This window comes from Anomalospiza imberbis, chromosome Z, assembly GCF_031753505.1.
Source record: "Anomalospiza imberbis isolate Cuckoo-Finch-1a 21T00152 chromosome Z, ASM3175350v1, whole genome shotgun sequence".
In the NCBI taxonomy this organism is placed as follows: Eukaryota; Metazoa; Chordata; class Aves; order Passeriformes; family Viduidae; genus Anomalospiza; species Anomalospiza imberbis.
In genome coordinates, this window is record NC_089721.1 from 32,054,353 (window position 1) to 32,079,163 (window position 24,811).

The following is a 24,811-nucleotide window of genomic DNA, read 5'->3' on the forward strand; positions in this document are numbered from 1 at the left end:
ATGCCCGACGTGCGCATGCCTCTCGCGTATGAGGCGAGACGCTCGCGTCCCGCAGCCGTGAGCGGCAGCCGGGCCGGCGCGGGCGGGTTCGAAGGGCGGCTCTGCTTCCGCCGCTCCCTCCCTGAGGGGCGCGGTCCCGCGCGGCTGTGAGCGGCGGAAGCCCACGGTTGGTTCCGCCGCGTGCCCGGGCGGGGGTGGCGCGCGCGACCCCCGCTCGCCCGGGAGCGGCGCTGCGGGCGGGCCGGGCCGGCGGGACGGGCGGCGGGCGGCGGCGCCGCCGGCACATCCTCGGGCACGGCCCCGCCGCGGCGGGCGGCCTTCTGCGGGGCTTCCTCCATCCCTGCACCTCCTCTCCAGCATTGCTGTTGTCTGTGCAGGGAGCTGGGTAGGGGAGCCCTGGGCAGGCTTGCCGGGTCCCTCCAGCTGTGAAATAAGGAAATGGTGCTGTCGCTTTCATGCAGATCCAGGGTGCTGGTTGCCCTGTAAAGGAGGAGGAGGGTGTTTGTTGGTATTGAGGTGGTAGTAGGAGAGGCACGAGGTTTTGATTCACTGTGTGTTCCAGCAGCGCGGCACAAAGGAAATGCAGTGGCCTTGGCGTCCCTTGGTTTCGCAGTTCCATTTCCCAGCTCTAGTAGTTAGTCAGATGAAATAGCAGGTCTTCGTTCTCCTCAGACTGATGGTCCAAACAGTAATGTTCTTAAAGTAACGTGCATTATCTGTCTACAAGTGGCTGTTTGGGCTTGTGATAAGGAGGTTAAGGTTAATGTGCAGCCACATCCCTCTCCTAGCCCAAGTGACATTTAAATGCAGTAGATGTTTACAGGTATGCTGTGCTCGATCCTATCAATGAAAAGTAACTAGGTGGGAATGTCTTGCCTACATCAACAAACCTATCAAAAGCCACGTAACAACTGCTTTGTGCCAAGGTCTGCTGCAGCCATCCATTGTATAAACAGAAATGCTAGGTGTGTGGGGTTTTGTCATAGCACAAATATGCTGCTGCTTATGTTAACTGGCTATTCAGATACCTATTCTGTTTTCTTAAACAGAAATGTTGCAAAAAGCTTAATGACAATTTTATTCTGACTCTGGATAATATAAGGTGACTTCTTTAAAATCTAGTTTATAAAAGAAGTTTAGTTGATTAGTTCAAGTCCACCTTGTTTTTTTTTTTTGGTTTTTTTTTTTATGTTAAAGTGTATTTTTTATTATCAGTAATCTTTGGCAGTAATTCTTCAGATTTCAGGAAAGTCACTGGTGCAAAAATGCAGGTGGATCCAGAAATTGGGGAAGGCTGTTGATTCTTGCTGCCTTGCTCTAGTTATCACAAATATTTTGAGAAGTGTGGCTTTCTTGTGTTTCTACTCTTCGTTATTTTTTCTGACTTGCTTAGGATACAGCCTTTTTAGAAACTGGTGTTTTTTCCAGTCTCGAAATGTGTATTATAGAGCATAGTATTACTCAGTTTGTGTGGAGTCTTAAAATTATATTTCATGGTGAACAATACAATAAGTTACTGATCTGTGCTGTTCTGCACTTGTTCAAGGATTTGTGAAAAATGTTCTGCAAGTCAGATTTCAAAGTCTTACTTTTCTTAACAAGCAGGGCTGCAGTGAGGCATAGTTTCTAGTTGTTTATCAATGCAACACCCATGAATGTGCAAGAAACACGATGTCCCCAGAGCTGATTGTTGTGCTTCTTAGGGTGACAAATAGAGTACTGCTCATATTTGGTGTATTTATGAAATACAGTTTTCTAAGTATGTTTTCAGACATTCTTGATGCACATTGGTACACCTTTTATTTTTCTAAGGTTACACTCAAATGAGTCTATTAAAGCAATTTATGTTTCACCTTAACATTTCTGGATATCACAAAGCTTTCTCATTTCTTGGAATTGACTTTCCACCTACCTGACTCATTCTGTGGTCTCATTATTCAGTGGATGTCCCACGAAGAGTCACATTGCAGGTGATTGTAGTGAACAAAATACTGATACCATTGATGGAACTGCAGAGAAAGAAAAGGGTTAGGAAAAATGCTGTTCAGGCATCCTGTAATAAAAGCATTTTTTGGGAAGTCAAGAACAATTCCCAATGATGTAGGAAAGACTCAGTCATGTTTTGGTGCAGCTGAAGCTTTTCACAAGCACAGCTACTGTTGGCTTTCAAATTATTTGTATTTGAGTTGTTTATTTAGAAGAAATAGCTATAAATTAGGGCACAAAGGAAGAGAACCACAAAAGCTCTGACAATAGTGCTCTGTATTTTCTCCTAAATTATTTAATTGGAAAATTGCTTGGAGAATTTAATTGCTTGTATGAATCTTGAGTGTATACAGATATAAGTCACTTAATTGTTTCTCTCTGTTTATTTGTTGTAAGCCTTCTCATTGAGTATTTTCTTTGCATATTGTAGTTTTTCTGATCAGAAATTAAGAATTTTGAAGAACAAAATTAAAGAGATCAGTCGTCTTTTTTTTGGCACTGTGTTTGAAAGAGTAATACATTCACTTTGTTTGTGACTTAAATTTTAATCTAGTACTTCCTTCCTAGTTATCAGAAGAATATATTTCTTTATTCTTCATACTTTATATATTTATGCATGGTACATAAACCAAGAGAAAGAGGGGAAAAAAATCTCTGTGCCAGAGTAAGTCAATATATTGACATCATTTATTTGCTGTTGCTGATGAAATATAATGAAAAATATAAAACTTAATTTACTACTATAGGAAATGGGAAGTGAACTTGTGTAACTGAGATACACTGGCAGTACTGCAGTTTTACACAGACCTTTCTGTGAACTCTTACATCCTATTAAATATATATTAAAATAGTGACGTGGCCTAGAACTGAGATTTGAAGAATGCTAGTTAGAATTAACGTGTCAGTTTGGAGACAGCTCTACTCATTAAGGTGGGGCTTGAAAAGCAGAATAGAAAGTAACCTGTTATATGCTGCCTTTCAAACAAGCGGTAATGGTTGTTTGTGTATCACACTATTTTTTGTCTCTTTCAGAAGATTCAGAAGACAGATGAAAAATGATCTTGTCTTGAGAGTGAGGCCTGTATTTGCATAGTTCTGGCTTAATTCTGGATTTTGCTATCCAAGGTATGGTTTTGAGCATGGCTGATGTTTGTTTTGGTTTTGTAATTTTAAAAGTGCATGTGGTCATGCAGACAAAAGTAAGTTACTGAGGGATAAAAATTTGGAATATATTTTCTTGATAGGCATTGTGGCTTCCCGGACCTAGGTCCCGCAGGGGAGCCCGCTGGTTGCAGGTCTGCAGGAGCCCCAGATGACTAAAGCTCGAATCCACCAAATAGACGGGTTGGCACACGGAGCGCTGCAGTTCTCAACAAACAGCATTCTTACTGTTTTCTCCTGAATCCTTCTCAATGCTTATTGCTCACACATTAGGTCCAAGTACAAGTAGGTCCATTAGTACAAGTAGGTCACTCAGGAGCAAGTATTTCAGTAATTATATCTCTCTGTTTTGTTTGTTGAGCTGTTATTTCCCATTCTGAGGAAGTGCTGTGAAGTCATGGAATCTCTGCTGCTCTGGTTAGATGGAAAACAGATGGATTCTTCAGTGGTCAACAATGTTTCTAGCTACATTTGTTTTTTTTTTTTTTGGCCTCTGTATTTCTATTAGTCTGCATGATTTTCCCTTTGTAAATTAATGGTGATTACTCCCAGTCCCCTTCTTGTCCTTCATGTGTTTGAAAGTAGTTTCCAGGAATGTTTGCTTCACCTTCCCAGGGAACAGGGTGACACTAGTAGGCCTGTAGATAGATGCCTGTCCCCTCCTTCTTGTCCTTGAAAACAGGATTTTCACTGAATCTTGTTTTCTTGAGTCCTCTGGAATGTCACCCATCAGCATAAAACTTTGAAATGTAGTTGAGAATGACTTCACAATGACAAACCCAGCTCTCTCAGCACTCAGGTTGGCATCTCAGCAGGTCACATGGAAGTGTTAGGTCCAGTTCACTTAAAAATTTGTTAATCTGATCCTCCCTTGCTCAGAGTAAGTCTTTTGTCTTCTACACTTTCCCACAGGTCTCAGGGACCTGCTATTCCAGAAGGCAGGTCTTACCCATGAAAGAGCAAGACAAACAAGGTGCTTTGACGTTTTTGCGTGATTTTGATACTTTCAGCAGCAGGCTGACGTTTCCTTTCTAACCTTCCTTATGCTGCTGATGTACCTGTACAAATCTCTCTTCAAATTGCATATACCTCATGAGATTCAACTCTAGGGGGATCTTGGGTTTTCCTAACTCTATCCTAGTGCACCTAAGTGGTGTTCCTGTGTCAATTGTGTGCACACTCTGGGTACAGCCTCACTTCACCTCGGTTTGGTTGATTATAAGATCTGTTTTCCACATCATCCTGCATCCTTTGCTTGCAAACCGTGACCACCACTTCCTTGCTCATTCAGAGGTCACCACCTTCCTCTATCATAATTCCTTGTTTAGCATTCTCACAGCTGATTAACCAGCCTCTTGGCAAGGATGCTTTTACTCCAGGTAATTTCAGGTGGCTCTTGTTCCCCTTCACCCTCAGTTTTTCAGCCTCATAGAAGGTTTTATGTATGTAAATGCTGCACAACCACTTGCTCATTTGCAGGATCTGTCTGCTAATCCTCAAGTTCTCCCCCTTCATCAGCAGCATAAATGAGACACCACTTAGCTATCAGACTTTGGCCAACACCTGTTAACTGTTTAGTCATGCTTGGTAAACTTCTGGTCTCCCCCAGCTGTAGCCATGGTGCCTGAATGGAAGAGCGACTGAGGGTAATAGTCTAAGGGCCAGACTGCTACCAGCCTCAGTAACAGTCAGTCCATAGTATCCAGTACCCAGGCCCCTGGCAAGCAGCATACTTTGCCAGGTGACAGATTGAGCCAGCAGAGGTGTCTTTGTCCCAGAAGCAGGGACCCACCATTGTTCCTTACCCCAAGTATTTGTACTGCTGCAGGAGTCAGGCACAGATGGCTCAGAGGCTTTCTTGGACAGAGCTGCCTGTCCATGTGTGCTGCCAGGGATCAGAACCTGCTCTGTAGATCAGAGCTGCAGGCAGAGCAAGAACTGTACTCTTGGTGCTGGAGCTCAGAGGCTTGACATGCCTGACTTGACAGGCTGAGGCTCTGTCCGCTTCTCGTGCGGTGGGACGCCTGTAGCCGCGTGAACTTTTTGGGGATCTGAATGATAATTGAATGGGAACACTGTTACATTAGAAAATAGCAAACAAAGGGTGATTATAAATAACACAAAGTAGAACTGTGGAAAAATGACACCTTGTTTGGGTCTGATTTTGATTAGACATCTAAAAGAAGAAGAAAAGAAGACAATGAAATTTGTGAATAATACTAAGTAAATTTTGAATGCAATTGAGGACAGTTGAACATGAAACAAGTGAGCAAAACTCTTGGAAACAGATGTTTGATAAACAAAATTTCAGTGCAACGAGTAGAAGCTGAATAGAATGGAAAGAAACCATCAGAAATGGACAAGATTCCTGAAACCCAGAAATTGGGGAAACCAATGGGTAAGAGGGATTGGGATTTATAATCATAAATATGTGTATTATATAATAAAATATGTGTATGAAAGTAGTCTGGCCAAAAAAAAATAACAATAGTAATCCTTTCCATGATAGTTGTGCTGAATAGTGGTTAGGACTTAGTGCTGTGTTGTTATGGTGATCGATTTATGAAGCTCAGCAGTTCACATTGTAGGACTTGGTGAAGTTTTTTCAGTCTAAGACCAAAAGGAACCCAGCCCACTAAAGTGTAAGGATGGAAACCTTGGTGTTTTAAATGTGATTTATAGAAAATGTTCTATTGTGTGATATTTTAATAGTCTTTGTGAAAAATGTCAGGGTAATGACTCCTTTCTCTGTTGGTTTACTATTAATGTCATGAAGGACATTTTTTAAGCAAGGAAACCCTGAATTCTTAGTGAAGCTTTTGACTATTTTAGCATAAAAGCTTCAAGAAAACAACCATGGGGGAGACCATAATAGATAGGTGGGTTGAATCTCTGTGGAACATAAATCCCTGTATTTTGTATTTGCCTTACAACCTTTTTACTTTGATGGAAGAATTTTCTTTGCTGTGAATTGCAGTGAAAAATCAAGACCCCACAGTTCCTATAAAGATCTGTAGGGACGGTGTATTTATTCTTCAGCGCTGGATGCATTTGAGGGATCTTTTCCCTTCAAAGGACATGCGTGCTGCTGAAAACTCCGTATCCTTTTTTATTACTCTAGCTAATTTACATATTCATAGAATTTTACAATAGATTCATGCATATTCGTTCTTCTGATTTCACATTACACTTACAGCTAGTTACACTTGTACTCAGTTTTTGTCAGAAAGTACAGAAAGAACTCCTGGGTCACTCTGCGCTGTCTGTTTCAAGGTCCGAGGAGTCTTTCTTATCTCTTTAGCTTGGAAATTTGCATTCTTTCTCCTGAGCTGGGGCAGTTTTGCTAGTGCTGCAGTTACTAGACTAAACAGCATATTTTACTTATGTTAGCAAGCTCAAAGAGGCACAATTCACCTAAATCCAAATGGATTTCTACCCTGTTAAATTTTTACTGTGTCTCAGCTGCTGCCACCTGACTGACAGTTGCTGCTTTACCTATAACTTGATAGTTTTCCCAGGTAGTGGTTTTGCTTTCATCTTGGTGATAAATGTTACTTTTTAGCCAGATATAAATAATTAATGAAATAATAAAATGTTTTGCTACCTTGTGTTTAAAAAATGTATGTGAAATGTTTCTAAGTTTTTATGTAATTCCTTAAATCAACAGGTGACAGGTTTTTTTTTCTTTCTTACTTGAATGTATGAATTTGAGTGTATGAACCCTATAGGCTGCACTAGTTAATTTACTCTTTTTTTAAAAAATATTTTTATTATTTGTCTCTTAAGGATTATCTTCCTGGGTCGTGACAATTTATTATCTGTTTGTGTTCAATGGGGCAACGAATTCACTTTGTGGTTGACCCTCGGGGTTGGTGCTGCATGGGCCTAATTATCTTCGTCTGGCTGTACAATACAATCTTTATTCCAAAGGTCATCCTTTTTCCTCATTATGAAGAGGGAAATATTTCAGTTGTGGCAGTTTTGTGTAAGTAATTTTAACTTTTTTCTACTAATAAAATAATGTCTCTACTTAATATACATTAAAAAAATCCTGTCAGAAAATAAAAACTAGGGTGAAAGTAAAGACAAAAGGTAAGATAAAGGGTAAGAGTAGTGGATGCGTCCTATGTTTTTGTGTTCTGAGAAGCTGTGGCACTTCATTTCACAGGTGTTACTGTAGAACTTGTTTTTGTGGAAACTGGTGAAAAGCCTGAGTGTAGCTTTCATGTCCTATAGTTAGAACATGTTGACAGCATTTCAGGTTCACATCTGTGAGCGCCTGTCAGAATTTGGTGTGATAGTAGTGATGACTGGCAACAATCTAAATTTTGTTAGTTTTGTCATATGTCCCTGTGTGGGTTAGCTTATACAAGTTTTGCTGGGGAAAATCTTGAATTATGTCTGGAACAAACTTCAAGGTGAAGATGCACTATTGGGAGTATCTTTCATATGGAGGCTTTGAGGTGTGGTATGTTGGTGCTTGTGTGGTAAGATGGTAGAGGAACTTCTGAAAACAGTACTATGGTCATAGGAGCACCTGCTGGTGCTATCAGAGCTGTTTACTACTTTTTTCACTCTATTTATTGGGGAGTAGTAATTGTGTACTTAATATCAAAGATATATCTGGAATGAAAAGGCTGAGTAGTTTCCAGCTCAGTTCTGCAGCATCTATATTTTTTGATATAGTGTACTTTGCACATATGAAAAAGTCTAACAAATGCTTATTTATTTTTTTAGGTTATTACTTCTGCTCATTGTTTTGTATAGCTTCATTATTTAGAGCCTCAGTAGCAGATCCAGGAAAGCTACCTGAAAATCCAAAGATACCAATTACAGGTACATAAACTTGTTTCTATATAATTGAATGAAAGTTATTTTAATATCCTCAAAATAATTAGGAATAAATTTTTCTTTGTGAGATATAATGGAAACCATAAGCTGTCCCTGCTGAATAAAGTTAGTATGTCACTGTTTTAAAGTTGTAAATTTCTAGCACTTTTCCTTGTGTAGTTTCAAAACTTCTTTTTCTTAAACTTGTATTCTACCAGAAAGTTCAGTTATGTAGGACCTTCTGATAGGAAATTTTTCCACAAGAAGATTTTTTTTTATATTCTAGACTTTCAAACATAAGTCTACTTTCAAACATATGCTACTAACTTGATAATATTTAATGAAACATGTTTATAGATGGCTAGTTATTTTAATTCTATATCTTTTGTCTAAGTAAATTTATACGATGTTGAAAATAGTGGTGGAAGGTAGTTCTATGCTGGTTTTTACCTGTGTATTTTTTGCTGTTTTTTTCCAGAGTCTTATGATGGTATAGGCTGTTAACGAAAAAACCCAAACCATGGTGCTAGTTACAATGCATTTCTATAAAGTAGTAACTTAATGGAGCAAGTCCTTTCTGTCCTTGCAAATTTATCCCACATCTCCTGTATGGTATCCAGTGCTCCAGAAGTTGGAGGAAATTTAAAACCTTAATGATTCTCCACAGAGAAGGACAGTATTTTTATGAACTGTTGGGAGCTATTATCTAATGCAGAGGGCTTTTACTTAGGAGTTTAGACTGGAGTATGGCTGTTAAACAGCATGAGCTTTGTCACATTAACAGATAACACTTCATGAATGAAGAAAATGTATCCCATCCAGTGAGGGTGAATGCTTCAGTCTTGTCTTCAAATGTGGTGAATGCCCAGAATAAAATTTTTCTCTCTCTTCCTGATGTTACTGAAAATCTAGGATAATGTGTTTGGAAACATGATCTTTTTAGCCTTAGTGCTGATGATATGATGTGCATGAACTAGACAGCTGATTGTAGAAAGGGGTATATCTCCCCGGGATTCAGATGTGTCACCACTAATTGCAGAAATTCTCATGCCAGTGTTCTTTCTGCTTCTGGCAACTAATCCTTTGATCCAGTAAAATGTCAGGTGTTTCAGACTTGGGTTCTGGAGTCAGAGTTTTTGCTGCAGGAGGAGCAGCATGGATTTTGCAATCTGAGCTAGATAATGAGGACACTCGCTAGTTACAGACAGTTAACATTTATGTTGGAGTTTTCATTTGCCTTCAAAATACCTGGAGCAGTGCAAATCCCCTTTGTACACAAATGTTTTCTTCTAATTTAAGGTGTCTCTTTGCATAGCTCTCCAACCTTTGCATGCTCCATTCAGTCCATATGGCAGTCATACTTAATAAGTACTTCCAAAGGTGAAATATTTAGGCTAGGTCATGACTTTGATATTTTGATTTGGTGTGTGATATATCAGGGGTATTGTACTTTTGGAGGTAGCATTTAAATTGTCTGGTATGCTCTAGGCTGACAGGAGGATACATTTTTGCATAGTATAAATTGTGTTAAAAATGAGTTGGGGTGTTTCTGAACTCTGCTGCTAGCTACCCTATTAGTGAACGACACCTTTATGACACTGGATTTATGGGAACAGATTGTAAATCAGTTTCCATCTGTCATTAGTACTAGTTTAATGATCTCAGATATTGAGTTTCTTTACTTCCAGTGTCCAAATGTTATTTTGCAGCAAGCAAGACCAGATTAGAGCTGCCTGCAGGTGGCTCAGAAGTGCTAAATATAACTTTATTTTGTTTACACTGGGACAGTGTTTTACAGTATAAAATTTCAGAATGTCCTTCTGTAAATACTATTTTTTTTCCTTTTTTCCCTTTATCCCTGAGATATGAGAAATTTTTGTGCCTCAAAAAAGATTATTTAGGGAGAAACAATTTGAACAGTCAAAGTATTTCTCAGTTGTCCATCTTTTTTCCTTAAACACAGAAAATATATGCTTTTGTAACTGGAATTATTTCAATGTTAATCTTACTGTTTCCCATGTGAAGATGAAATTTTTGAACATATAATTTGAATTTTCATTTCCAAAGAATTCCTCTAATTTGGGTGGTGCATTTTGAGATGAATAATAGCCACGCTGAGCAATAGTTCTCTTGGTACTTTCAGCTACTCAGTATCTCTGGAGATTAGCTTTTAAAGAATCTCATATTAGTAATTTAAAAATAGTATATATTTGTAAATACAAGGTTATCCTCTATGTCTTTCTGTGGTTGTTAAATATATAAAATTGCCTGTGGTGATATGCATGTCATTAAAATGCTTTGAGATGGAAGATGCTCCTGAAGTGTTCACCGTGTGTCATATTTTAGCTAGCAGTAGCACTATTTCCTCAGGAGGTTCTGGAATAGCAGTGAGATCGTATCTTGATTCTGTCTGTGATAATTTTTTTCACAGTAGAAATGTAAGGAAATAATTGAGTTGTAGTCTTCCTTGTCTGAGTCACAGCTTTTGTTCTGTAATAATTACTTTGTAGAAATTTATAGGAAAACAGGGCATTTTGGAGACAGAAACTGGCATGGTGTAGCAGTAATATCTTCTAGTTTAGTTAAGGTCACAGTGGGAAAAAGCTTTTATGTGGTGCTTATCCTTCTCAGATCATAGTAAGATTTGTTTTTTTAATCAGAGTTACAAGCATACGGATTTATTATGAGTACACATTACCGAGTTTAAATCTCTCTGACGTGTCTTTACATTTTCACCTAGAACGAGAGCATTGGGAGTTATGTAACAAATGCAATATGATGAGACCAAAACGTTCACACCATTGCAGTCGCTGTAGACATTGCGTGAGGAGGATGGATCACCACTGTCCATGGTAAAACCAAGACATTTTCTTCTAATTATCTACTGTTGTTTTAGTAAATCATTCTGAAATTTGTGGTCTTGACTGCTGCTCATTTTTCTGTTTCTTTCCAAGTGGTGCTTAATCATTTAGGCATTTAAAGCAAGGAAGTAATAAATTTGAGCTTTCCTATACCTACCAATAAAACTTAAAGTGAAAATAAACATTTCTGAAAGTAGTTCTGAGGTATAATTTTTACAAGACAAACTGCACAGGACAAAATTGATGTCAGAACTCCCTTAGGTTGGTTTAGCCCTTTTTCAAACTACCTTTTTTTGTCAAGTTTGTCTACTTCAGAGAATAGTACTAGTATAGTGCTTCTGTCATGCTGGCTTAGCTTGGTACTGTTGTCTGTGCCAATGCTTGTATGAAATTGCATCCATGTGACTTGATTTTGTACCTAATACAGATAGAATCCTTGTGTTTCCTGTACTCTTTTCATGTTGGAGTATGCAGAAGTTTCTGAATAGGGATGCCTGTATTGTCTTCTGTACCTTTGGTTCATTTTTAAGTCATATTTCTTTGTTACTGGGGTAGCCTGTGATCACATTTTTTTTAAAACATTTGTTTGCATTTCCATTTTGTTTGCACTTTTGTAGTTCACGACCTGTGAAATGAATTGAGAAGCAGAAGATAAGACATATTACTGTGAAATTTTGCAGACTTTCAAAAAACAATTTTATTACTAGAGTTTTACTTAAAGTTGCAGCAGTATCTTTGCTATATAAAAATACAGAGAAGTGTGTCTCCTGTTCTAAGCAATTATCTCAGTAGCACAACCTGGGCTTTAAGTTGTGGTGCAGGGGATTCAGTAATTTGCTCCTTAAGCAATCATAAAGTCTTCTATTCACAGTATCATAACTTTAGTGTTTGTATTTTGGTTTTTATATATGCATACTTTGTTTCTCTGCAGGATTAATAATTGTGTTGGTGAAGACAATCACTGGCTGTTTTTGCAGCTGTGTTTCTACACTCAGATCCTTAGTTCCTATACACTGATACTTGACTTCTGCCATTACTACTACTTTTTGCCTCTGAAAAAAGAAAACTGGGTAAGAACCTGTTTTCTCTGTGACACGAATAAAGAGTATTGCAATGTAATTTGTTTTGGCATCTAGTTATTGCGCATTTTTGGTGGCCCAGGTTCACTCTCAATGAAGAGAGTTCAACTAGCTGTATGTTACTAAGCAAACTGATTTATGGTAAGTAACAAAATATTTTTATGAAAGGGCATATGATTTCCTTGTGTTAAAAACACAATGCTAGTTCTCTTAGGAATCTAGGAAAGGAGGGAAGAACCAGTTGGCTTTCTTTGGAAGTGATTATTAGTGCTGGAAAGAATTAAGGTAACTACTTTAGATGTATTCAAATTTCCTTTTATTTATTCCAAAGTAGATTTATGCAGAATATATAGCTATCCTAATAGCATGTTCTAAAAAGCTGATATTGCTTTTTTTAAGAAAGGAGAAAAACACATGGTCATTCTACAAGGGGAAAAATATACATTGGTTTTGTAACAGTATTTTCTGTTGATTTGAAAAGGTTATGTGGGTTAAGGAAGAATTAAGTTTGGTTTGTTTCATGTGGACTATATATAAATAGTTACAGTATTTCCATGTCTTGTCATCAGTAAAAAGCAGAGAAAGTGGACTTAACAGTCTAGGTAACAAGCCAAAGTTCTGTCCGTTAGACTTGCTTTTTAAAAGCAGTATGAAAAGTAACCAAATTATTTGCCTTGAGGGTAGTCTGTGCAAGAGAGGGACATGGAAATCATGTTTACTTCAGATATTTTACAATACCTAAAGAGGTGATAATAAATAATCATTAATAGTGACAATTCAAAAAACAAGTATGAATGTGTATAAAACTTGTTCTTGCCAGTAAAACTGGATTCATTTGAATTTGTTTGGAGAGAGTCTTAATTTTAATACCTACTCCTTTGACAGGTGACAGGTTAGAAGGCAGAATACATGTGCAACAATTATTTTTACCCATTTTAATGTGTTGGCCTGAAGAGAGGATCACGTTCCTGTATTTGGCTGCCTAAATTTACAGAGAACTGTGGAAGAAATCACTTACTTTGCTCTGTTTAGTTTTGTTTAGTTTTATCTGTGGTTTTTTTTGGTTTATCAATTTCCATATGTGAACACTTCAAATTAAACTCTTCCTTTTACAAAGTGGATCTGTGCTATAGTATACAGTATCTATATATATATATATAACAGTGTCCCAGAGAGTAAAATATGTTTATACACTATAGAAAAACAGTGGACAGAGCAGGTCTGGGCTGTTCAGACCTTTGTTAAGTACAGTGTAACACTAAATAGTATTTAGATTTCTCAGTTTTTCAGTTGCAGAATAGGAGAGCACACAGTGAAATAGAGAAAACTAAAATAGTTGGCATGCCTAGTCAATATATCTGCCTGGAAGATGACACTGGAGTTCCATGAAGCTGATTTTTTAAAGTGTTGCTAAGGATGTGATGCTGTATATATTTGTGCCAGAGAATGTTTTGTCAGAACTATGTCTTTTTGACATCAAATGAGCAGGACTGGTGAAAAGGTTGGCTTAGTGTAGTAGTTAGGGTTTTAGGCAAGCATACTGCAAGATTCTTTTTATCTCCTTTCTGTCAATTAAAGCTGAGGTACCTCAGCATTCCAGAGAGTGCTGTACCTTCAGCCTTTCACAAAAGCGCTGTTCTTTGTTGAAATTTTGGCTGTAAATGAGTGCTTACATTTTCTGAATTGACAGGGGCTAGTGTTTAGAACAGATTCAAAGAACTGGATGATTTTTTTTCTAAACAGCCATCTGGAATAAGCTTATTCTTGCTCATTAAAATACTTGTGAATTTTTGGCAGTGTGCCTTCATCTAAATTTTTATTCTTCAGATATAAAGTAGTACAAAACACAGAAGCTGTAGAATTGAAATTGCTTTTACTGCTATTGTGAAATAATAATTTTGTTACAGTAGTGATTAATGCATTATGTAAATTTGACCAGCATTTTAGTATCTTTTACTGAATTAAAACTTGTGTTTTTATTTCTAAAGGGTCAAGAAAGAAAACCACAAAATTTTTAAATTAACTGTTCTGAGTCAAGGGTGATAGCTCTAAAGGTGGTGGATGAAGCAGTTTCTGTAGAGACACAATCTTTCAGCTTCGCCTCTTACTGCAGAAAATTGCTTCATAGTAGTCTTGGTTCTTGTAACTGATACGCTGCCAGAAAGTTAGGCTATGGTTGTTACCTCTGATTGTCCAGCAGGAGGAGTGCAATTACTGCTAGAAATAAAGGAGATCATAATTAAATCGATTATGTGGGATGATAGCACAAGAAAAATACATTGTTTGAATAAAATCAGCATATTAGTTCTTCTGCAAGCTTTGGTGATTTTCAGAGGTTAACACAGGAATATTGTTAATTTTACAACTTTATGAAAAAATTTCAGGAGGCCTGTATCTTTTAGGAATGAATCAATCTTGTGAATAATGAGATGAGAAGAATATATACTAGATTTATCACTACATAGTTGCTCTCTCTTTGGCTGTACTGGCACAGATTCTAGATACAGCTGGTCAAATTGCAAAAGTAAATGCTTTGGCAGTGTATTTTACCTTATTTATAGAAGGCTTTTAATCTTTTAAGCAACAGGAATTCTGCTGATACATTCTGTTTGCTAGAAATGTTGCTGCAATAATTGTTGTAGCCAAACCTCCTGACATACAAAAACTTAGGACCCTTTGTTATTTTGTGCCTATTTCTGCAATTATAAATCATTGTTATTGACTTTGGAAAAGGATTTTTTGCAGTAGTATTATGCTCTGACTAATATTAATGAAAATCTGGAAATGTGTATTATCCAGCATTTACATTTATACTGTAAAGAGAGTCTAAAAGGAAACTTTCTCTCTGAGAAGCACAAAATTATGTGCAGGATGGGAGAGTTTTTTAAAAAATGAAAACATCAAAATTTTCCATCTCAGTCTTCTGCAAAACCAGCCCAACCTTGCTCTCCTACAGTATAGTTATAAGGACAGTACATGAATATTGACTAAAGTCCTTCCTTTTTCTTCCTACAAAACCTGCAGTCTGTATTTTTTAGTTTGCTTTCTGGAAAGCCTGTTTTTGTGATAGCCAAGTTGATAGACTGACTTCATCAGCTGGCTGGGGCAGACATCCCAGGCATTTACAACTGAGCACAGACAAGCAGGTGTTACACAAAATATCATTCCCCAACAAAAGAAGAGGTGTCTTTATATTTTTTCTTGTATATTAATCTCTATGTGTGTCATATTTCAGTAAAGAATAAAGATTAAATAAATTAATCTTCCATTGTAAATGAAAAATTATTAAGATATAATAGTGCCATGGCAGGGACTTGTTATATGTTTTTGAGGTTTTTTTTATTGTTATTATAGGTAGAGTACCAAGAGACTTGAATTTGGAAGCATTGGTCTTATAATGGACTACAATCTAGGACTGGGCCCATTGTCGTTTTTGACCTCTCTCCTGTATGATAGCATAAAGCTGTGGTGGCTGTTGACCTAGTCAGTGGTAGCATTCATTGTAGGGGTCATCTATAGTGGTTGATGCTCACAAATGAAGATGAGGCATGTGTTCTGCTGTAGGGTCGAGGAAGTCTACTGTTTATCTGTCCTGGTGGCTTCTTTCTATAGAATGTTTTAGTGTTGCCGATTGAGATAAAGATACCAGATCTCGTGGTTTGTAGTCCATTTTTCAGCATAATCCTATAGACCTACACATGTTTTGTGATAAGTTCTTATTGTTCACATTTCTGTGCATTTTTATGGGTAACTAAGAATCCTTGCAGTTTGACTGGATAGGTAGAAGTAGCAGCTAAATGGAATTTAGAAACGTTGAGAACAGGCAGCAGCCAAGAGGGAATATACATATGTGTGGTGTAGGAATTGCTAAGTAGAAAGGCAGTGGCAGCAACCCACATGAACATGAAGTTTTGGCAGACCAGTTAAGCTGTGGAGCTGACATAAAGAAGATGAGAAAGAGGCTACCTGAAGGAAAGCTTTCATGTTGTAAAGAATATGCGTTCAACATCTGTACCAAGTCCGTATATGATAGCCTAGCGCAATGTAAAAAAAGCTGCTGTGGAATAAAACTCTATTGTGCCATGATAGATGAGTTTTCATGCACTGTTGGTGTCAGGTAATCTGGGCGTATGCTTTGTGGCTCAGTCTGTATAGTTCTTTCTCTTAGCAAAAGTAGCCTGCACCCCAAAATCCAAAATCATGCTAACTCAGTAGTCACACTGCACTGAGACTAATGAATACTAAGTGGTGTTTGAACAAGAGGATCTGTTCAAAACACATTGAAATAGGGATTGGTTAGTTATTGACTAGTTTTGATTGATTATAGTTTTGATTGATTTTCTCAGCTGAAAAAAAGTTCTTGTCAGTTTTAAAAAGGAATAATAAAACCAAATTGCATTGAGCTTTTATGCAAAGCTGCAGCATCCTAAATATATTATTATTATTATCATTACTATTAGTATTACTATTATGGTTTTTTAAAATGGTCTTTGTTTTCATGGAGTTAAAAATTCTATTCCCATGTAGAATTGTGTAATTCAATCTATTATTAAAGTCTGATTGCCAAAAACCTCAGTTACTGCATATACTCTGGTTTTCTATAGAAAAATGTTGTTCTGTCTGTACAGATTTGAGGGCCCAGTATTGATTTCCAGTTCAAAATTGCTTAAGAATTCATTTGCTAGGAATGTGGAAAAAGAGAGAGGGCGTATGGGAGGAATATAGGAGTATGGACAAGGAAAACAGGGATGCAACAAGGAAAGGCAAGACCCATTGCAATTAAATCTGTAGAGAGATATCAAGGCCCACAAGAAAGACATCTACAAGTATATCAGCAGCAAAAGAAATAGTAGGAAGATCCCCACCATTGTGGGGATACTGCTGAATTTAGATTGGTAACCTGGTGACAAAAGACACAGAGAGGGCAGAGTGAATTCCTTCTTTGCCTCAGACTTCACTGCTGAGGCCATCCTTCAGTAATCCCAGACCCTGGAGGCAAGAGAGGAAGGCTGGCGAAAAGAAGACCTGCCGTTGGCCATTGAGGGTTTGGTTAGAAATCAGCTAGGCAGACAAAACCACAAATCCATGGGCCCTGATGGGATGCACACACAGGTGCTGAGGGAGCTGGCAGATGTTGTTGCTAAACCCATTCTGCATCTTCTTTGAAAAATGATGGAGCAGAGGTGCCTGTTGACTGGAGGAAAGCCAGTGTCACTCCCATCTTCTAAAAGGGAAAAAAAGAGGACCTGAGAAGCTACTGGCCAGTCAGCCCCACCTCCATCCCTGGAAAGGAATTGGCACAGATCACTCTGGAGGCCGTGACCAAGCACATGAAAGAAGAGAAGGTCTTTAGGAGTAGTCAGGGTGGACTCACCAAAGGCGAATCATGTTTGACCAATCTGTGGCCTTCTGTGATGGCATGGCAGGATGGGTCGATGAGGGGAGAGCAGTGGATGTTGTCTACCTGAGCTTCAGCAAGGCTTTTGACACTGTCTCCCATAAAATGCTCATAGATAACCTCAGGAAATGTGGACTGAGGAATGGACAGTGAGAGGGACCAAGAACTGGCTGAATGGCAGAGGTCAGAGGGTCATGATCAGTGCAGCAGAGTCCAGCAGGAGGCCTGCAGTCAGTGGTATTCCCAAAGGATCAATATTGGGACCAATCTTATTCAACTTGTTTATCGGTGACCTGGAGGAAGGGATCAAATGCACCCTCAGCAGGTTTGCTGGTGACACTAAAGTGGGGGCAGTGGCTGATCCAGCTGAAAGCTCTGCTGCCATTCAGCGGGACCTTGATCAGCCGGAGGGTTGGGCAGAGAGAAACCTGATGAGGCTCAACAAGGGCAAGTGCCAGGTTCTGCACCTGGGGAGGAACAGCCCCAAGTGCCAGCCCAGGCTGGGGCTGACCTCCTACAGAGCAGCTCTGTGGAAAAGGACCTGGGACTGCTGGTGGATCACAAGCTGTCCATGAGCCATCAGAGCCCCTGTGGCCAGGAGGGTCAATGTCATCCAGGGGGGAAATTGGGAAGAGTGTGGCCAGCAGGTCGAGGGAGGTGATCCTCCCCCTCTGCTCAGCTCTAGTGAGGCCACACCTGGAGTGCTGTGTCCAGTTCTGGGCTCCTCAGCACAAGGGAGACAAGGAGCTACTGGAGAGGGTCCAGTGGAGAGCCACAAGGATGATCAGGGGTCTGGAGCTTCTCTCTCATGGGGAGAGACTCTGGGAGCTGGGACTGTTTGGTCTGGACAAGAGAAGACTGAGAGGAGATCTCATCAATACATAGAAATATCTCAAAGGTGGATGTCAGGAGGATGGTGCCAGACTCTTTTCAGTGCTGCCCAGCAACTGTTTTAAGTACAGTGACCATGAACTAAAGCACAAGACATTCTACCTCAACATGAGGCAGAACTTCTTTACACTGAGGGTGGCAGAGCACTGGAACAGCTGCCTGGGGAGGCCATGGAGTCTCCCTCTCTGTAGAGAATCAAAATCTACCTGGACGCATTCTTGTGTCACCTGCTCTAGGTCACCCTGCTTTGGCAGGGGGCTTGGACTGGATCATCTTCAGGGGTCCTTGTCAACCCTAATGATTTAGTGATTCTGTGAATTGGGTTTATTCATCCTGGAAAAGACAAGGCTTCCGTTATCTGAGGGGATCCCACAAGAAAGATAATGTGCTTCTATTTACAGGAGCATGTAGTAGTTGCAGGACAAGGGGGGATGGCCTCAAACTGACAGAGTAGGTTTAGATTACATATTAAGAAGATATTCTTTACTCAGAGGTTCAGGAGGCACTGGAAGAAGTTGCCTAGAGAATTTTTGGATGCCGTGTCCCTGGATGTGTTTAAGGCCAGATGAGATGGAGGTCTGAGCAACCTGCTGTAGTGAAAAATGTCCCTTCCACAGCAGGGCAGTTGGGACTCGGGTATCCTTGAGGTCCTTTCCAATGCAGACCAATTTGTGATTCTCTGATTCTGTGTTCTTTAGTGTTAAAAGATCTATCTAGTTTATCTCTAGTTTAATGGTATCTTTAAAGATAACTCTAGTTTAATGTGGTTTAAAAGAGTAAGGTGAAAATACAGCTTCTGTTATGCTAGGGTTTTCTTTTGTCATGTGTTTGGTGATGTATTTTTTTCATGCTGAAAATGTTGTTCAAGAGAAGGAGCTCTTGTAAATGAAAGTTGCATGAGGTGCTAATGAGGGAGTGTCATGCTAGATTCAGAGTTTGACTTTGCTGTTGGCACTCTTCTCTTAATTTTATTGTTTTCTGTGAAGTTGAGTTTGAATACATCAAAACAATTCTAATATAATAAAACATAACAATGAAGATACAAAGAAGTATTTTACAATTAGTAGAAGGTATGTCTTACCTTGCTTTTCTTTAAAGCTTTCATTAGCTAGTGGAAAGGGAAATAAAGAATAGTATAACTGCTTTTAGTTTGAGTTGATTTATCTTTGAATTAACTCATTAAATGAGTAAGAAGCATTAAAAGAGATGTAAAAGAATCTATTTTCTACAGCAGCAAGAAAGGCCAGTGTAAACAAGTGAGGGGAGAGGGGATGCACCATTACAATAGTTCAGAAAAGTTGGGGGTTGTTTTTTGTTTTAGCTGCTTAACTAGTTATTTCTACTTGTTCATTAAATATTGACTCTCTTCACAGCTTTAGTATTCAGTTTAAACTTTTTTTCCTGGGTTTATATTTTGAACCTTCATGGAATTTACTTAAATGAAAAATGAGATTTTTTTTTTTTGCTAAACATAATTTGCGTTAACTATTCTCTGTTTAATTAAAACCCAGTATTCTAGTATATCTAGTATTCAGGTTCTAGTGGTTAAACATAAGCAGTGTTGTCGGGTGGGGGGTTTGTTGTTTTTTGTTGTTGTTTTGTTTGTTGGGTTTTTTTTGTTTTGTTTTGTCTTTTCATTCAGTTCTCTTCTGTATTCTGGTTGTAATATAAAGTTTACTTGGAAGGCTTTAATACTTTCCTGCCATGATCTAGCTTTTGTAAGTGGAAAAACAGATGTGTATATTCAAAAGACAACCTTGAGAACATAATTGTAACTTAAAAATAAGAGAATGGGGTCTGAACTCACAGTACACCTAATATAACTGCCACAAATGTTCTTCTGTGATAAAAATAAGGTGCTCTATCCTTTGAAGATGTTACATAACATTCTGTAATGCTTTTCATATTTTCTGCTGGTTGAGAACAGACTTTCCAATGCAGCTGATCAAATGCATCATATTTATGTGTGCCCTGAAGCATCTGTACTGTTCACCCTTATCCAGAGTGTCAGCAATCCACTTAAGGCCAAATTTTAAAAATGGGAGATAAGTTTATATCGGATAATAGCACTACAGTAAGAACGATCTGGTATGGGTACTTGGACTTTGTAGGTACAATCTTCAAGTGTCAGTCTTGGAATGTTGTTTGTTTTCTTTCAGAAGAGGTGATGTAAAAATGAAATGTGCTGTGCCTGGTGGCCGAGGTATAATAAATCAGACCATTTAACAAGTAGTTTTCCTGTATTATATAGCTTGTGTGTAGTAGTCTGGCACAGTTTGAGATGGAAGATTGAGAAATAATCCATTTGAGCTTGATCTATTCCCAAAACCTTAACTACTTGAAGGAGTTTTTTTAACAGTCTGGCAAAATAAACTGACTGTTTACATGTATAAAGAAAATATTAGTTTCTGCTTTTAAAACATAAATAAATATACCAGTAATGTGCAATGTAGCTCAGAATCCAATATTTGCCTTCAGCTTTAAGGCTTTGAGAACACCTCTTACAGCTCTTATCTGCTATTTCCACTTGGTTCAAAGACTTTAATTAATTTTTAACTGCTAAAGTCTCTCTCTACTTCCTGTCTTGTTCTAGGATGTGTTTGTATTTAGACATGAACTTGCTCTCCTAAGAATATCTGCCTTCATGGGTCTAATAATACTATGTGGAATAAGTCGACTCTTTTACACTCAGCTAATGGGTATTTTCACTGTAAGTATCTAATTTTAGAAGTATATATTACTTTTATTTTCAGTATAATTAGTCAAAGCAGAAAAGCATATTGCATGTAAGGGAGGACTATGAGGCACTTGTTTGATACATGGTCTGTCAAGCCTCTTGACACTCGTGAAATCTAAGAAGCTTTCTAACAAACAAGCGTCTAATAATTCCACTTTCAAGTCAGTTTCCTGATTTGTATTAGTGAAATAGACTCATACCGTGTCCTGGAATTGTACAGTGTCAAGATATGTAGTTGATTCTTGTTTTTATTTTAAATTCTTGTGGAGCCTTGTCAAAATTTATGTGACAGTGAGGCTAACTGACAAATCAAGTTTTAAGAACACAGCATCTCTGTTAAGTATTTTGATAAATATGCTTATGTTCATCTCTTTATTTGCAAACTGTGGAATATAATTGTGCTGTTTACAGTCCAGATGGGTATTCTGCATTTAGATATACAGAAAAAATATCCTCTGTGTGGAAAAATTTTTCAGTTAAATTAATTTGGTAATGTAATAAATACTTACAAGAAACAACCTTTTTTTGGCGTAACATCCTGTTCTGTACATTAGAAGCTAATAGCTGCCAGCAAATTTTTGGAGTTATTTTGAGAATCCATACAAATGTTTAAAATATTGTTCAACACGACAGAGAGAGTACATTAGCTGGCTATATATATATTGATGTAGCCTGCTGAACTTTTTTTTAAAGACGATAGTGTACAAGGGGGCAGTATATTTTTGGCTACAACTGTTGGAGATCTGCCTGAGATTTTACTTCAGAATTATGAAGGTTTGCACAGTATTAACTTTTGTAAGTACATAATGGAAAACCTCCCAACTGTATTGTGTAATTTTTTTAAGGAATAAAGGAAAAAAAAATTACAGTGTAGTTTTAAATTATGTTAGATAAAGCAACAATACTTCTTTCTGGTTTTACTGTATTACCTTTCCATATTTACTGCCTTTTGGTTTTCCTGTCATGGTAGTTATGCTGTCTATTATTATTACCATTATTACTGACTATTACTACTACCGCTCTCCAGATTGCTGAGCTGCAGTATGCCTGGACAGTCTTTTCTGTTGTCTTTGCCAAGCTTTGTGAAACAAACGTGCTACAGTAATTGTGGATGGTCTATGAGAGGCAGATGCTAAAAAGTACAGATCTTCATTAGGGCCTCTCACTGTGCCCTACCTATCCCCCCAAAAGTAGAGGGACTGCTGTCACATGGACAAGCTTTTAGGCTTGATGGGATTGCTGGGGAGCTAGAAAGCCATTACTGGTGTATCTCCAGTCATTAATTTATTCACACCATGTGGATGCTGTTGCATTGACTCACTGAAGAATGTAGGTCGTGTAGTCCATCCCCCACTCAGAGCATTTCAAATTGCTTTGAAATTGTTTTCTCCCTTTGCATTCCTTTCTTTCTAAATACAGAATTAGGAAGAATAAATAATACAGTCGTTTTGAGGAAATATGCTTGGCAACAATCAGTCAGTCTTCAAACAAACAAAGCAAGTCTGTTGCAGTTGTGCTTAGTCTACAAATGGTGTCAGAAACTTTTTTGGTACAAATGGTTTTTGATTGCCAGCACCGTTGTGTTGAGACTTGCTTCCTACAAAGCACTGAAGCTTTGCCTAGCAACTGGAAAAGGCAGAGGAGAGGGCAGCAGGTGAGTTAGTATTTTCTCTGCAGGCTCTCAAAATACAGACCTGTGGTGGTAAAGTAGGGAAGCAACAAAACTGGTATACCCATCCAGAAGCTGAGCGCATTGAGTATGCAAGATGTTCAAGCCCTGTAGAAGCAATGAACCATGAACGCTAAGAAGCAGTGATGTTTCTGCTGTGTTCTGTGCTGGAGTTACTGTTCAGCATCTAGCCTTCCTGTGTAAATTAAGCAAATGATATCTGAAATAAGCTCTATATTAAATACAGAATTAGTGATGCAATTAACTTGGTATAAGGTGTAGATCAAACCTTGATAGCAGAATGCAATCATTAAAGTGGGATAGTGCAGAAAATGACCGTGAAACAAACTTAAGATGCTTGGAGGTATGGATACACAGTTAAAGCATTCATGTCATATGAATTGCTCTGTGGCTGTTCTTGGAAGCGTTAAGTTTAATGATTGCTGAACCTGCCTAGAGATGTGTGCAAGAGACAAGAGCATGGAGCTTTTGAAAGAGGCAAAGCAACTCTTGTGCTTGCATGGGAAGACAGGTAATACACATTTTTGTAGTTCATGTTCTTGTGCCTCTTTTTGCAGTTTAACATCTACCGAGATTAATTCCACAGCTCCTAGGAAAAAAAGCTGGTTTTAAATAGTAGAGACAGTAAGTGTTGCAGCTCTGTGATCTAAAGTTCGCTGGGTGCAAACTGTTGCTAAATGAGTCCAGCAGGTTAAGGTTCTTTGGTGTTTAACATTACAACTGCTACAAAAAATTTTGGAAAGAAAGATAAATCTAAGATTAATCAAACTTTAACCCTTTTGTAATAAGACTTCCTGATTCTCCGTAAGGTAAACTTGCTTGACTATCATTAAATAATTTTCCAGAAATGAAGCCAATAGTTTTTGTTTCATCTTAGACTATAAAGCTGAGGCCCGTTTTTTCAAGGAATATTGGATATGCTTATTAAAAACCTCCAGATTCTTGATTTATGTTTACATAGGTTTATCCTTTTGCTAAAGCACCAAGATAGATAAAGTTTAATGTATAATAAATTTGAATGTGATCTTTGTGTACATTTTTAGAAGCAGAGTTACACTTTACTAGAATTGAGCTAAGTGCTATATTGACAAACCATAACAATGAGCCAAAGTTTTTCATAGGTTTTCAGAGGATTGGCATTTTCTCCTCTTCGATATATATTTTCAGAAGTCATAAAATGTTTGGCTGAATGCATAAATATCCTCCATCATGTTTTTCTGGAACGGGGCAGTAGCTAAAGACAGAAAAGCAAAGCAGCACAGTATGAAGTGCAGGTGAAGTATTCTGCCATGTGTGCTAGCACTTTGCAAAATTCAGGTTTGTTGCACAGTTGACTGATCTGTGCCTGTCATTGCGTAACTGTCATTTGTTATAATAGGAGATCAATTTTTAAAGGTCTTTAAGAAAAATATGCATGTGTTCTCCATATGTGTGTATTCTGCTGTTAACCTGCTTCATGTGTGTTCAGTAGATGAAAAAAATATGCACTCTGGTAAAAATGAAAACTTTGTGAGCTTTATACTAAAATTTGTCTCTTACAGGGAGAATGTTCTTGAGGCTGTAGTGCTTGATAAGGTGATTAATAGTCTAAGTACCTATCACACAGTAATTTCTCTGAGTACATTTGCCACCACTGTGACTGCGGTATCACTGTTAGGGTATCATTAGCACAAGGCTATTCATAACTCATTTGGAGGTCCAGGAAGCCAAAGAGCAAAGGAGGTGACTTCCTACAATGACAGGAGAACAGCTGGTTGGCAAAAACTGTCCTTAGAGGAACTTCTGACATGAATTGTTCTGATGGAGAGGGGAGCAGCTGAGGTGGCCTCTGCAGGATTAGTGCTTTCTCCCTAGAAACTAGCATATGTGAAACACACTTCTATCAGAAGGGACACATGGCTCATTTCTTCCTCCTTCCCCAGTTGCTTTCCCTGAGCTTTATTTTACTCTAATTTAGTTATCATTCTGAATTTTGATACTTCTTCTAGCATGTACTTTACATTACTCTTGGGGAAGTTTTATTTGGATACTTTGAAAATAAAAGTATCTAGGTTCTGTCTGATTCATAAGCCTCTGAAATAGGGAGAAATTTAAAATCATAATTTAGGAACTCTAGGATTCTTAAGAAGATACACCTCTTAAAATCTCATCAACAATTAGTATTCTTACTTAAAATAT

At 38.2% G+C, this 24,811-nt stretch overlaps 1 protein-coding gene across 5 annotated transcripts in view; it reads left to right on the forward strand.

The window, feature by feature from the left end:
* Positions 1-137: 137 nt before the first annotated feature.
* The window catches only part of ZDHHC21 (zinc finger DHHC-type palmitoyltransferase 21), a 34,195-nt gene continuing 9,521 nt past the window's right edge, over positions 138-24,811 (forward strand). The window contains exons 1-8 of one of the 5 annotated variants that reach the window (XM_068175995.1): positions 138-166; positions 3,019-3,111; positions 6,934-7,132; positions 7,885-7,983; positions 10,718-10,829; positions 11,770-11,908; positions 20,800-20,916; positions 21,498-21,551. In XM_068175995.1, the coding sequence (XP_068032096.1) occupies positions 6,979-7,132; positions 7,885-7,983; positions 10,718-10,829; positions 11,770-11,908; positions 20,800-20,916; positions 21,498-21,536 (660 nt within the window). In that variant the 5' untranslated portion in view covers positions 138-166; positions 3,019-3,111; positions 6,934-6,978 and the 3' untranslated portion in view covers positions 21,537-21,551. Of the gene's footprint in view, positions 167-3,018; positions 3,112-6,933; positions 7,133-7,529; positions 7,635-7,884; positions 7,984-10,717; positions 10,830-11,769; positions 11,909-20,799; positions 20,917-21,497; positions 21,552-24,811 lie in introns of those variants that run through there. The other 4 variants (XM_068175994.1, XM_068175998.1, XM_068175996.1 and 1 more) reach the window with 4 other exon arrangements.